The sequence below is a fragment of the Podarcis gaigeae genome (genome assembly GCF_964106915.1).
Source record: "Podarcis gaigeae genome assembly, chromosome: 9".
In the NCBI taxonomy this organism is placed as follows: domain Eukaryota; kingdom Metazoa; phylum Chordata; class Lepidosauria; order Squamata; family Lacertidae; genus Podarcis; species Podarcis gaigeae.
The window spans coordinates 28420093-28434580 of NC_139685.1; the positions used below are offsets into that span (position 1 = coordinate 28420093).

At 40.1% G+C, this 14488-nt stretch overlaps 1 protein-coding gene across 6 annotated transcripts in view; it reads left to right on the forward strand.

Moving 5' to 3' along the window:
• FAT1 (FAT atypical cadherin 1) overlaps positions 1-14488 on the forward strand; it is a 119461-nt gene that overhangs the window by 56933 nt on the left and 48040 nt on the right. For all 6 annotated transcript variants that reach the window (XR_014568037.1, XM_083755157.1, XM_083755159.1 and 3 more), the window contains exons 4-7: positions 1557-1618; positions 6475-6804; positions 7322-7532; positions 12179-12318. Coding sequence is in view for 5 of the 6 variants with exons in the window: in XM_083755157.1 (XP_083611283.1) it covers positions 1557-1618; positions 6475-6804; positions 7322-7532; positions 12179-12318 (743 nt within the window). In the remaining variant the exon portion in view is untranslated. The remainder of the gene's footprint in view (positions 1-1556; positions 1619-6474; positions 6805-7321; positions 7533-12178; positions 12319-14488) is intronic.

Below are 14488 nucleotides of genomic sequence, written 5' to 3' on the forward strand. Positions count from 1 at the left end.
CATTTCCTGACTGCTGATAACATAGTGAGTGTTTCTGTGAAATATCAGGTATGAGATAAAATATTAACCTTTGATCCATTGCAAGAAGTCCTACCCTCTTCCTTGGCAACAGGCACACACAAATACTCAAACAATGATGCAATTGTTGCTTTATTGATTTGAGATAGCTAGGCAAGTGCCGTATTTTACTTACATTAACATTATTGCTTATTATCACACCCATTCACATCAGATACACTCTTTTAAAGAGTAATGGAGAAAGAGGACAGCTGCTAAAGTGATACACACGCCCAATCCCAAGAATGTTTCCTTGCCTTCTCAACTGCTGAAATTGTATTTAGGGCCGCAGAGTAAGAGCCTGTTTCTAAATTACCAAGTAACATTGCTAAAGTACTTAAATAAAGGAACTTATTTAAGCTCCAGTTAAGCCAAATAGTCCAATAGAACCACTCATGCTTAAAATGAAAAACATTCTAAAATGTCTTGCCAAATAACTACATCCAGGAATGCACCTCTGGCTTTGAGGCATAATGGATGGATTTGAGACTTAATGGATGCAATCATCAAGATGCGTTTGGAGTACAAATGTGAATTTTAAAAGAAGACCATCTTTACCATTAAGTAGCTGTCTATAAAGGCATTTTGTAGAACTATATTATGGTTTTCCAAAACAACCACAATCAGGTTGCTGTTGCTGTGTTTTGTAAAATACTCTCATCGCTTCTGTCTGCCATGTTGCTTTTCAGTGCAAGCCACTAAAATGTGCAGGTGAAAAAAATGTACCAGAAGATAGGATCACCCATGCTCTAGAGCAGGCATCGGCAAACTCAGCCCTCTAGATATTTTGGGACTACAACTCCCATCATCCCTGACCACTGGTCCTGTTAGCTAGGGATGATGGGAGTTGAAGTCCCAAAACATCTGGAGGGCCGAGTTTGCCTATGCCTGTTCTAGAGAGTCTTGTCAGATGGACAGCCTGGAAGGATAAGTGTTCACCATCGTTCTGCCAGATAGTGGAACACATTAAGGGTGTTTAATCTTTTGGAAGCTAAAGGGTGCTCTTCCAGAAGATTAGAAGTCAACAAAGTCCGACTGAAAGTGTACCTAAGTACTATTCAGTACAGTGGTACCTTGGTTTAGGAACAGCTTAGTTTATGAACAACTTGGATTAAGAATGCTGCAAACCCGCAAGTAGGTGTTTTGGTTTGTGAACTTTGCCTTGGAAGCAGAACATTTCCATTTAAAAATTGAGTCCCCCGCTGCCATGGGAAAGCACACCTTGGTTTAAGAATGCTTTGGTTTAAGAATGGACTTCCAGAACGGATTAAGTTTGTAAACCAAGGTAAAAATCCCGGCATTGACTCTTACAGCAAACTCGTAATTAGTATTTTAAATGTAATGCAACTGTGAATAAATTACGGAGCATTATTTCCAAAGTCTTGGCATATATACTGTTTATTGACTCGTATTTGGACTACTCTCCATGTTCTTTCCCTCTCTGTCTCTTCTCCTGTATTCTGCCCCAAGGAGTAACAATTGCTTGTTTATATTTGCAGGTCTAATTACAACAACATCAAGGAAACTTGATCGGGAGCAGCAAGCAGAACACATATTAGAGGTAAATTATGATGCTTAATTTCTTCATTTTAGCAGTTGTCTTGTATATCTTCATTACAAATTGGCTTCCCTGTGTGTCATTGGTTGTCTCCGGAGTTGGTGAGGCTCATCTGGCAGCAACAAGAAACTGAACCTTTAGTGTCATCAGCCTAGTCCTGTGGAATGCTTTTCCACTAGAGGTTCGGCGAGCACTTTCTGTTTTAATCTTTAAAGTCCACTGGAAACTTTTATTTGCTGTCAATTAATTAACAACAACAACAACAAAATATCTGCAATTGTTAATTAGAATTACTCTGAAGCCTCTGTTAGGGCAGGAAATCAGGCTAGAATACAGAGACAGCCCAAGGTAGATAGAAGTAGCTTATCCTAATATATCTCCCCTTCGCTTTATATTGGTTAGGCACTCAATGGTTTGTTTGTTTTTATCTCAGTGATTTTCATTCTTGCGAGCCACCCTGGTGCCTTGTTAACCTGAAGTACGGCAAATAAAATGCTTTAAAAGAAATAAGTATCCTTGCACGAATGGATTGGGGGTTGTTAAAACCCTACCCCAACTCCCCAAACCGGCTCTAGTTGTGGGTGACACACCTTGTCTTCCTGTGTTAAGAAACTGCAGATTTCTTTCCCAAACAGCCGAGCCCTCCTTTCCTCAGAAGTGTGAAATGGAGCTCAGAGATAGTTCTTACTCCAGGTTTCCACACAACCCAATTTCTTTGGAAGGGGTGGGTTTAGCTTCCCTCCATCCCTAATGTGATGATATACATCTCCTAGACTCGGGGGTTGCATTACTCCATACCCTCCCAACATTTCTCTAATGAAAATAGGGATGTCTTAAGGAAAAGCGGGATATTCTGGGATCAAACCAGGATGGCTTCTGTAAATACGGGACTGTCCTTGGAAAATAGGGGCACTTGGGAGGGTCTGGAGTCAGCTGCTGTGGTGATATTCCATATATTTGCCAATGGAAGCACATGTAAATCCACTTACCATTGTGAACAAGCAGTCCTTATATTGGAAACAAAAACAAAACTATTGCACCCTAAAGCATTGGATTCTGTGGCGGCTTCAGCAGTCTTGAAGACTCCCGCTCAGTAGGCCTCCTGCTCAGTGGCAGGTTAAGGTTCCAATTTATCAAATACCACTGGCTGAGTTCTTGAAGGTTATTTTATTTTCACAGTATTTCTGTTTACTGTGTGTATATGTCTGCCCTTGGTAATAGCTGTGCTGCCTTCAGAAACAAGAGGGAAATCTTTTGATATCCATAGAATGCATATCCTTGGCTATGCAGTTTTATAAGTATATAGAAGAGGGTGTGTAACATCAGTGGGAGAGTCTGAAAGGCAAAATTGTACAAACAAGCCAGAGGTATGCCACTATTTGCAAAACTGCCAGGATTCTATAATGTAAAGCTACCACTAAGAAATACAATTTAGATTATTGGTTTTTGTTTTCTTTATAGCCCAGTAAGTTGCTTTCAGCAGCTCTTGAGTCTGGCAGAAATGTTTTCCCAGTCCTTCTACCTGAGATTTTTTTCATGAAATGTACAATTCTTAGGTCTCTTTGCAAGACAATCTGCCTTGTTTTAACTAACTGTAGTTAGGCTTTATTGATGTGCATTCTGGTAGATTCTCCTGTTTTAGAAGATGTGCTTCGTGGTGGGTGACTGAACTTCTTTGTTGATGATCACTGGTGTAGATCAGGAGTGATGAATCGTATGTGCCCCTTCACATGTTTTTGAAATACAACTCTGACCATCTCTGGCCAGTGGCCATGCCGGCTAGGGCTGATGGAAGTTGGTATCTAATGATATCTGGAGGTTGACAAATTTCTATCTCTGGTATAGATGGTCATCTGAGCTGGTCCTTAAGGCAGTGCCTCAAAAGAGTAATGTGGGGTTTATTTTTGTGGGGGTTTTACAGACACCACATACTACGACTACATGTGCATGGTATACCTTTGAGAGCACCCTTGTGGTGCTGAGAGGGGAAGACACTTAAAAGAGCAATGTTTTCCATTAACAAAGAATATCTACCATGGTAGATTTAGATTAGGAATTGCACAAGGCTTTGCTTGCGTATCTTTTCTAATACTAATTTTAATTTCTTTAAACAAATGATTAAAAAAATTGAACTGATTAAATTTCATCAGTGCCAAGTATTGGTCCCTGCCTCCCGCTCTGCCTCCCTCTCACTTCATTTTCCTTTGTTGACTTGTGGAAGAGCATGTTGCCCAAATCAATAAAACCTTAATTTGGGGAATGTAATGTATGAAAAAAGAAAAGTTATGGGTTTTTTTGTTTTTAATTTAAATGAAGTATTTCAAACAGCTTCCCTCAGTTCTTTTATGTTTATATCTTTACAAAAAGTGGTTTGGGACGGAGTCCAAGATATTTGCAGAATGGTGGCACTATTATCAGCAGCTTGTGCCAAATGCTGTGCATCTGGCTAATTAATTGAGCATTAAAGTGTTGACCAGATGGACTGGCAAGTTTATCCTTGTTTGCTATTAAAATTTATCCCACATTTCACTCTTGTTTGCATAGTAACAACGATAAATATGGTGCATTCCTTTTCATGAAAACATTTTACTGGATTTTATAGGAAACAATTAAATGGAGTCTTGCTTTTAAATACGGCATGTTTTTGTGTGTTTCATCAGACTCTCCTGTCTCGGAATATAGTTATTTCCATTTTATTTTTCTCCCCTGTGACAAAGGACAGTTTCAGATCGAAATTTTAAAGAGCAGTTTCACAAGGACTCACTACTTCTTCACTCAGAAGCTTAACAGTACATTCCTAAACATATATTGACTCAGAAATTAAGCCTACTTTGTTCAATGGAACTTACTCGCAGTTAAGTCTGCATAGCACTGCAATGTTGGGTGGCTTTTTAATCACTGTGTCTGCTGCATTCACATTGGTCTTGCTACTCTACCAGTATATATATTTTTTGTTGGGACCTGGACATCAAATGCTGTATGAATCAGAGACTGGTGATAGATCGGGGTCAGCAAACTTTTTCAGCAGGGGGCCAGTCCACTGTCCCTCAGACCTTGTGGGGGGCCAGACTATATTTTGAAGGGGAAAAGTGAACTAATTCCTATGCCCCACAAATTACCCAGAGATGCATTTTCAATAAAAGGACACATTCTACTCATGTAAAAAGATACTGATTCCCGGACCGTCCACGGGTCAGATTTAGAAGGCGATTGGGCCTTAGTTTGCCTGCCCATGTGATAGATGGTGGAACCAATCAACTTACTCTTTCCAGAATTGTGTAGGAAATACAGATGCAGCTTCTGGCTTGGCCATGAAGCACTTTGGGTGGTCTTGGACAAGTCAAGTTCTCTCAGCCTACTATTCCTCATAGGATCATTTTGTGGCTAAAATCCTTCTCTGAGAAGGGTGTGGTAAAAATACAATAAAAGCTGATTGACTGTTCTAAACTGGCAATACAGTAGATGAATAAACCAGATGTTCTTTATTTCAAGGCACCTCCATTCGCTTTTATACTAATACTGTACATGCATGCAGTTCTTTTCTCTTTTTAAGAAAAATAGCTCTTCTCAAGCAATTACATTTTGCGGTATTTTATTTGGTCTGCTTAGAAGGCCAAGTTTTATTTATACTGGGGTGGAGAAGCTCTACCCTGCGAACCACATCTGGTCCACCAGGATTTCCCATTTGGACAGCCTGATCGTTTAGGGCAAGCCATGTATACAACTAACTTCGCTTCAGAAACATCCTTACATGTGCAGAAGGGTTGAAAAATTGCGAGAGGCTTGCAAGTGCAGTTACTCAGTTACCAAAACATTATTATTTTTTCAGCAGCTTGCAGTGAAGGTTTGTGTCTGGTGCTGTTGTGGTTGCTGAAGAGTATTTACAGTGAAGAGCCTCAAAGCTCATGTCTGGCTCAATCACTAGCAGAATCTAGGAGTGGTCTTTTTTTGTACCTTCCCCAGCATAAAAGTTTCGTTACCCCCAACTGTTTCCGCCCCTCCCTGCGCCCCAGACTACTGCTCAGGACGGGCGACGGCAAGGGCGTGCTTCCCTCCTCTCCAGCTTACTCAGGAGCAGTGTTTAGGCTCTCACTAGCATCCTCTAGGGACGCAGCTGCGCTGTGGGTTAAACCACAGAGCCTAGGACTTGCCGATCAGAAGGTCGGTGGTTTGAATCCCCACAACGGGGTGAGCTCCCGTTGCTCAGTCCCTGTTCCTGCCAACCTAGCAGTTTGAAAGCACGTCAAAGTGCAAGTAGATAAATAGGTACCGCTCCAGCGGGAAGGTAAACGGCGTTTCCGTGTACTGCTCTGGTTCGCCAGAAGTGGCTTAGTCGTGCTGGCCACATGACCCGGAAGCTGTACGCCGGCTCCCTCAGCCAGTAAAGCAAGATGAGCGCTGCAACCCCAGAGTCAGCCACGACTGGACCTAATGGTTAGGGGTCCCTTTACCTTAGCATTCTCTGGTCCTTGCACCTCTTCCCCACTGGCGGTGGGGCATTCCTCCTCCCCAGAAGAGGAACTGCTTCACAAGATTTTCAGAGGCTCCCTGTAACACAACTGCCCTTCCATTTCTCGCCTCTGTACCGATGGCAGTTCTCTGACAGTTTGCTATGTCAGTACTGCTACTGACAACAGTGGCGTAGCGTAGGGGGTGCAGGGGGGGCCGGCCGCACCGGGCGCAACATCTGGGGGATAGGGTTAGGGGGCGCAAATCCACGGGTTAGGGGGCACAAATTACTTGCCTTGCCCCGGGTGCTGACAACCCACGCTACGCCACTGACTGACAAGACACATGCTATAATCCCCCCTCTTATTTTTCCCTGTTTATGCAAATAGGATTTTTTTTGTCGTCCATAGGTAACAGTTGCAGACAGCGGTATACCAGCAAAGTCGACTCTCGCCCGCGTCATTGTGAAGATCTTAGATGAAAATGATAGCAGGCCTCAGTTCTTGCAGAAGTTCTATCAGATCAAATTGCCTGAGCGTGAGAAACCAGAGAGAGAGAGGATTACCAGGAGGGAGCCTATCTATCGTGTAGTAGCTGCAGATAAAGATGAAGGTCCCAATGCAGAAATATCTTACAGCATTGAAGATGGTGATGAGCAAGGCAAATTTTTTATCGACCCAATAACTGGAGTGGTCTCCTCTAAGAAGTATTCTGGAGCTGGGGAATATGACATTCTTACAGTAAGTAATATTTCAGTTTTGACATTCTATCAGTATCTTAAACCGCTTACTATGCAGTCGGAGGACTTGGAAAATCTGATACCGAATTAGACGAGATTTCTTTAAATGAGTGCAACGCAGGTGTGTTTATCTTCCAGTTGAAATATGGATGAAGACGCTTAATTTATTTTCAGGAATTAAAAGAAGTTAATTGCATTGGCATTCTACCTGCTCATCAGAGATTATAAAAGAGTTTCCTATGCTGCGTAGATTTGTTACATTTTTTAAAAAAGTCTGAGGTTGCAATTCTGTGGCATTTACATTGGAGAAAGCCCCATTGGACTCAATGGGATTTTTGAGCAGACATGTATAGCATTGTTTTGTAAAGCTCCCTCAGGTTTACAGAACTTAATTTCATGGTTCTTGGCCTCTTGTCACTGAGAGTGCTGTCAACTTTAATTTCTGCATGTCATTGTTTTGTATGTGATCTGTCCTGGTTTACATGATTTTTTCCCCAATCTTGTTCTATATTTATTAGATTAAAGCAGTGGATAATGGTCGTCCCCAAAAGTCTTCAACAGCTCGGCTTCATATAGAATGGATCACAAAACCCAGTCCGGCCCCTGAACCGATTTCTTTTGAGGAATCCTTTTTTTCTTTTACTGTCATGGAAAGTGATCCAGTCGCTCACATGATTGGAGTAATAGCTGTGGAGCCTCTTGGCACTCCGCTCTGGTTTGATATTACAGGTAAGACTATTTGATGACGAATGTTCATTGGAAATTATACGGTGATTATCTAGGCTGTTGTTCATAGATTTGATATGTTCTAATCCCAAAATGAAAATGGTTTCTAAGAAGAATTTAAGCAGGAGTTATTCCTGCATGTATAAGCTAGCTGTAGCCAAAGTGGTGCTCTCCTGAAGTTGCCCAACTCCAAATACCATCAGCACTAGCCAGAGTGGCCTGTGGTCAGGGATGATGAGATTTGTAGTCCAACAACTTTTAGGATGCACCATGTTGAATATACCTGCTATAAAGAATATATTGTTAACCAGAGGTTTCATTGCAATCAAGTGTCATATCAATTTTATGCTATCTCTATCTATCATCTATCTATCTATCTATCTATCTATCTATCTATCTATCTATCTATCTATATCTATCTATCTATCTATCTATCTATCTATCTATCTATCATCTATCTATCATCTATCATCTATCTATCTATATCTATCTATCTATCATCTATCTATCTATCTATCATCTATCTATCTATCATCTATCTATCTATCTATCTATCTATCTATCTATCTAATCTATCTATCTATATCTATCTATCTATCTATCATCTATCTATCTATCTATCATCTATCTATCATCTCTCTCTCTCTCTCTCTCTCTCTCTCTCATCATCTTATCTATCTATCTTATCTATCTGTCATCTATCTAATCTGTCTGTCTGTCTAATGAAAGGATTGTTTTGCTGTTTTTCTTCCATAGTTTAGATTTTTAAATAGTCTTGCCTCTTTTACTAGCCAATAGGGGTGGATCTTCAGCATCACACTCAAGTGATGTTTATGTTCATTCAATGCTTGATGGAAAGATCTCTACTCTCCTCTTCCCAGCAAGCTGTTCTGGGGGATCTCCCAACCGCAGATTTTGGGATGGGGAGCATTTTGTTGTGCTAGTGGGACTGGTTGCACTGGCCTCCACTAGCACAGCAACTTAATCTGTCCCATGTATGTATGTGTGTGTGTGTGTGTGTGTGTGTGTGTGTGTGTATATAAACCCCACACAGTCTGTTCTATTACTGCCCTGTTCTACCCACGAAATTTCATTCATGGTGCAAAGGAACCTCCTTCCCAGTAACATGGTTGACTCTGCCATGCCTTCAGAGGGGAATGTAGGGCAAGTGTGCAACTGGGGCTGCAGCCACCCCAGCACTACTTCCTTGGGGGTTCAAGTCCTTCTGAATAAGGCAGAGTCTGTGGATGGTGTAATATGTCAGGAGTGCACTTCTCTGAGTGGATCGCAGCCCAAAGCAGGTGGGAAAGTTTGTCCAAGGTGAAATACTAGTACAAGGTGTAAGTGGTGGGGGGTGGGGGAAGCAATGCGATTTTCAAGAGTGGATATTAGCTTTTCTTGGGGTGGGGGTGTAGAGAGTGGATAACATGTTGGTGGTACTACCTCACATTAATCAAGATCTCGCGGTTTCTGTTTTAAAATACCTTACTGCACCTTTTTCTAACTATTACTAATCGCATGAATCAGTTTGATTGACATATTTTCTTTCTTCTGTGCTTGCTTTCCATGCTTTCTTTCTTTTTGGCTGTGCCAGGAGACAAGCTTGCTAGTGAAGTTTTTTACATCTTTCAGATGGCTTGTGACCTGAACTGTACAGCAGAAGGTATCTGCTGAGATCACATAATTTATTATCAGATTATGAGATCTAAAGTGAAATCGCACTAATTTATAATAATATCTAATAAATCTCGAGCAGTTTGTGTTTCCTTCTTCTTTCCAGATTCTCTCTGCTCCCCTCCCCCCCTTTACTGTAGTTCTTGTTTGTGTTTTATTGCGTGTTTTGGTTTTGTTAGTGTTGCTTGTCACCACATTTCAGCCAAAGCACCACTTTGAAATGCTGGTATAGATACTTTTGATCTTTCATGAGCACCCAGACTGATGAGAGCGGCGGATGGAAAATAGCTTGATAGAACAACATTGTTAGGGCATTTCTAGACGTGGCTAGATTTGCAAGCTAAACAGGCCAAATCGGTTTAAAGCTGGTAAATGAAAATGTCTTTGCCATCCCTGAAAAGGCAGGATCTGGCCTGGGCTTGCCTCTCTGGTGAGAGAGTTTCCAGTGCAGATGTTGGCAATCATCTATACTGCTGCCCATAGGATACCAAGCCAAATTCAAGGTTCTTATGTTGATACTCAAAGCCCTGAGTGCTGATAATGTTTTCCTATCTTACTTCGGCTAAAAGTCAGTTATTTAGTGTTGTCAGTTCCTTACTGTAGAACCCTCTTCCAGCAGATATTTGGCAAGCATCTTCACCTTTGACTTTCATGCATCTCTTGAAGCCTTTTTTCCTGCTGACAGGCACTTTCAGTTGTTTAATGATTATTTTAACAATCATTTAAATGATTGTTTGGTGTTGTTTTTAAATGCTTTTTTTTTTTTACTTTGCTGTACACTGCCCTGATGTTTTGTTAGAGGGCATTATACAAATAAATTAATAATAATAAATCATCACTGTACTGGGAGCTGCTGGTCCATATTATTTAAAAGGATTTTAGCAGGTGGCACGAGGACTGTAGAAACACACCTTTGTGGTAGTTCTGTGCTTTAGAAACTAATTTTTGTACCACTTTCTTTGAGGTATCACTGCATCAGTTGTGGGGGAAGCTGCTGTTTTCATGCAGCATAAGGCTTTCTGTCCCAAGGCAGATAGATGTCCATGGCTGGTATTCTCCCTTCCAGCATCACCTCCAGTAAAATATATCGCACCAACAGCTCACATAAAATTTGTGGTGTTCTGCCCTACTCCATTTTAATGTTGTTGAAGATTCTTTTGAAGCAATTAGAGGCTCTAGCCTGACTTTAGATACCCACAATAATTGTCAGAAATAAAGCAGTGTTTATGGGGTGCTGCCCAGCCCATCAGTCTGGGTGATTTGTCTGAAAGGCAGAACCAATCTCCGAAATTCCACTGGTTTTCTAATTTGTTGGAATAAAGATGTAATCGTAAACATGCTGACTTGGAGTGAGTACCATTTAAATCTATGGGGCTTATTTCCAAGTAAGTATACTGGTGATTGGATGGCGTTTACAGTGGTGCTGTGCAGAAATGTTCCTTGAGTCCAAAAATAATTGGAATTCATAATTACAGAAGGCAAAATGGTTTTTATCTTTAAAAACAAAAACCAAAACCGACTGTGCTTTATAACCTTGCTTTTCAAAAAGAACAGGAAAGAACACTTGCACCACGTAATTAGGACAAATGTTTTTGCCGTGGAGAGTGTTGGGGCTGACAAACAATGGGAAGTAATTTATACTTTTCAAATCGTTTGTCTAAAAGTTGAATCCGGTAGAAGTTAATGACTGGCATTTATCATGGCTAACTCCATTTGGTTTTAAAGGGTCATTGTGTTGCAGAGAGGCAGTCTGCTCACAAATAATAGTATTACTATTATTACTGTAATCACTTATATGTTTGGGCGATTGGCTGTGTTTACTGAGCTATATTTCAGTTTCATTTTTCAAAGGGCATTTAGAAGTTTTATAAAGGAATAAAATAAATCCATCACTGGAAAAGGGGTTAGGGTGTTTTGTTTTGTTTTAAAGCCATTGTGCTATTTTCACTTTTTCAGCCTTTAATTCAGTGTTTTCCTAAAGCTTTTCTTCCAGTGCCCAAAAACAGGCTGGTCTATTGGGGCACAATCCAAAGAGCACTGCTCTTGTGTAAATTCAATAGCCCACTGTGGTAGTAGTGCTGAGTAGATTGCACCCATGGTAAGCATGCCTGAGATTCTGATACACACCCCAAGTTTTTGGTTTAAACAATAAAACACAGTTTTAAGATACCATATCATATATTATTCAGTGAGTAGTTCCTTCAAGTGAAATAATATTTGCTCTTTCTGGACACATAATGTAAATCCCCACGTGGCTAGTCACCTTTGACAAGTAAGAATCACCTTCAGGCTATCAGGGAAGAAAGATCTGCAAAACTTGGTTCTTTTTCTTTTACAAATACCATATTTTTTGCTGTATAAGACTCACTTTTTCCCTCCTAAAAAGTAAGGGGAAATGTGTGTATGTGTCTTATGGAGCGAATGCAGGCTGCGCAGCTATCCCAGAAGCCAGAACAGCAAGAGGGATTGCTGCTTTCACTGCGCAGCGATCCCTCTTGCTGTTCTGGCTTCTGAGATTCAGAATATATTTTTTCTTGTTTTCCTCCTCCCAAAACTAGGTGCATCTTGTGGTCTGATGCGTCTTATAGAGCAAAAAATGTGGTACCTTTTCTTTCACAAATACGCAGGCTAGTAAGCTTTCTAGCGGGATAGTAACATTTGTGGGCTAATTTGCATGGCTGTTTTAGAAGAACATTCATCTATTTAAAACAAAGATATCAGGATTTGAAAGATATACCTCTGGAAACAGAGTCTTTCCCATGAGACAAATAAATAGGGAGTACTGTAGCAAGCGTCAAGCTTTTTGGCCCTAGTGGCCGACTGCTGTATTACAACTAGTTTACAAATACGATGCGCAGCCTCCGCTATTTCAGAACTGATTTTGTTTTAAGCATCATAGCAAAGTATGTTTTCGTGAAGCGATACATCAAAGCAGCGTTTTATGAACTTCTGTCTCATGCAATTTCTTGGAGCAGGTGGCAACTATGACAGCCGCTTTGATGTGGACAAGGGCACTGGAACCATCGTTGTCGCTAAACCTCTTGATGCAGAACAGAAATCAAATTACAATCTGACAGTAGAAGCAACAGATGGAACTAGGACTATTGGCACTCAGGTAATGGAATTTCTAATGAAGTGTTTATTGAAAGAAGAATTTGTAACCATTTCTTGCCGCAGCTTCTCTCCCTCCCTCCCTCCACTCCCTTGGGCAGAATTACCTCTTGCATAAATAAGGAGGACTTTGTGTTGAAAAAGAAGTTTCTAGTACCAAGAGAGCACAATAGCCCAATGTTGGACAGCCAAAGGGGAAAAGTTATGTGTAAGCAGATAAGTGCACCTCGAATTAACAGCTTTTAAGTCATAGAATGTTCTGGTATTAGAAGAAAAAATGAGAAACAGAAGCCAGGCATTCACAAAAAGGAAAAGGATTGACAGTTGAAAACATCACGATCATCTTCATCACCCAGAAACAAATCTCAAACCAGCCGAAATTGGAGACGGTGTAAAAGGTGAAATCGGTTTATGTTGAAACTATTGTTACAGTGAAACGATCTCACAAAAGTAGGCAGAAGTGTCATTTTTATATATAATATTTTTTTTTCTATATAGAGAGTTACATTTTTACTCAACAATTATATTCCAGTTCAGCAAAACTGGTGACTTCCCTCTCACCCAGCACCAATGTTTATAACCCAAATTGCACAAAATTGTGTTTTAAGGTTCCGCCTTATCTAATTTCATCTTCTCTAACAGGTTTCTTAATATATTCTGTTGTTTTCTTACACTTCAAACCAGGCTGTGGTCTTCACATACGGGAAATAACTTTTTATATAGACTAGAAAAGGTTTTCAGTCATCAGTGCCGTCAATTTTGCCGTCTCTGCATATTCCAAGATTTTCATCAACCATTCTTCCGTTGAGGGTGTCCTCTCCCTCCTTCCATTTCTGTGCATTTAGAATCCTTGCCCCTGTTGTCACATACATAATTACCATTAAGGCTTTCTTTAGGATTTTGCTTTCTAGTATCCCCAGTAGGATATTTTCATTCTTGAAAATAAAAATGTCACTATATAGTAGCATTGCTTGGTTTGCTACCAAGTGTTTACCCAATGGTTAGGTGTTGCCGGTCAGATTTCCCGGATGACTGTACCAGTATAATGTATGTGCTTACAAATTAGTTTTCCACAATGGCACAGTGTGTTTTAGATGTATCCTCAAACTTTTAACACTTCTATTTTAGTAATATCAACTTCAGGCCAACTTCAGCCCTGTTTAGGGAAGCTTTTAATGTTTAATAGATTATTGTATTTTAAAATTGTGTTGGAAGCCACCCAGAGTGGCTGGGGAAACAAAGCCAGATGGGCGGGGTATAAATAATTTATTATTATTATTATTATTATTATTATTATTATTATTATTATTATTAACTTTCTTAAGTGATAAAAATACCTTCTGAAAGTGTCATTTTCTTTGAAAGGATGGCTCTGCATATTACATCTCCTGAATGGAACTATAGATGTGATGATGCCCAGTTTAGATGGCTTTAAAAGGGAGTTAGACAAATTGATGGATGGTAAGACTAGAGTCCTGATGACCACAGAGTCCAGAAACAGAGGCAACATACTTCTAAATACTAGTTGCTGTTGAACAATAGCAGTAGGTTTTCTTCCTTAATTAGAATTTAACCTGACTGTGGATAGATTTGACTTCTTATTCCAAACAGCTGCTTTAGACATATTGTTTCTACTGCTGAAGTTAAAAATCATTCAGCATATCATCTGGGAAATGACAGAAGAATAGTTTGCTAATACTGGAAATGGTAAACGTGCTGCATTTTCTTTTTAATGTGAATTAGTGCTCCTGCTTTTTGTTTGTTTTCTGCCTTTCAAAATGCACAGAATGTTTTCAGCGGTTTCCTATTATCTCTCTTCTCATCTTTTAGCAGACAAAGTGAGAGATGGTGGTTGTAGCTTTTGCGGGACCAGCACAGAAGCTCATTTTTATCAGAATTTCCCTGTTCCATACTTGAGGGGATTAGCTTGAACTATGGCTGCTAGAATTTCACATTTCTGTGCTCCTCTAACAGAAGGACAAGCAACAATGCTTCTGAAATGAACAGGGGTTGCTTGGGGGTTTAGTCTAGACATGTCTCCTCTTGAAGCTTAGCTTCCCTAACTTTCACACTACTTCTCTTAATAAAAGTCCATTAAAAAAAACCCAACTAATAAAAGTAGAATTAGTCTTTGTGTTGTAATCTCATGTGTTTCAAACTATTATTTTACCATA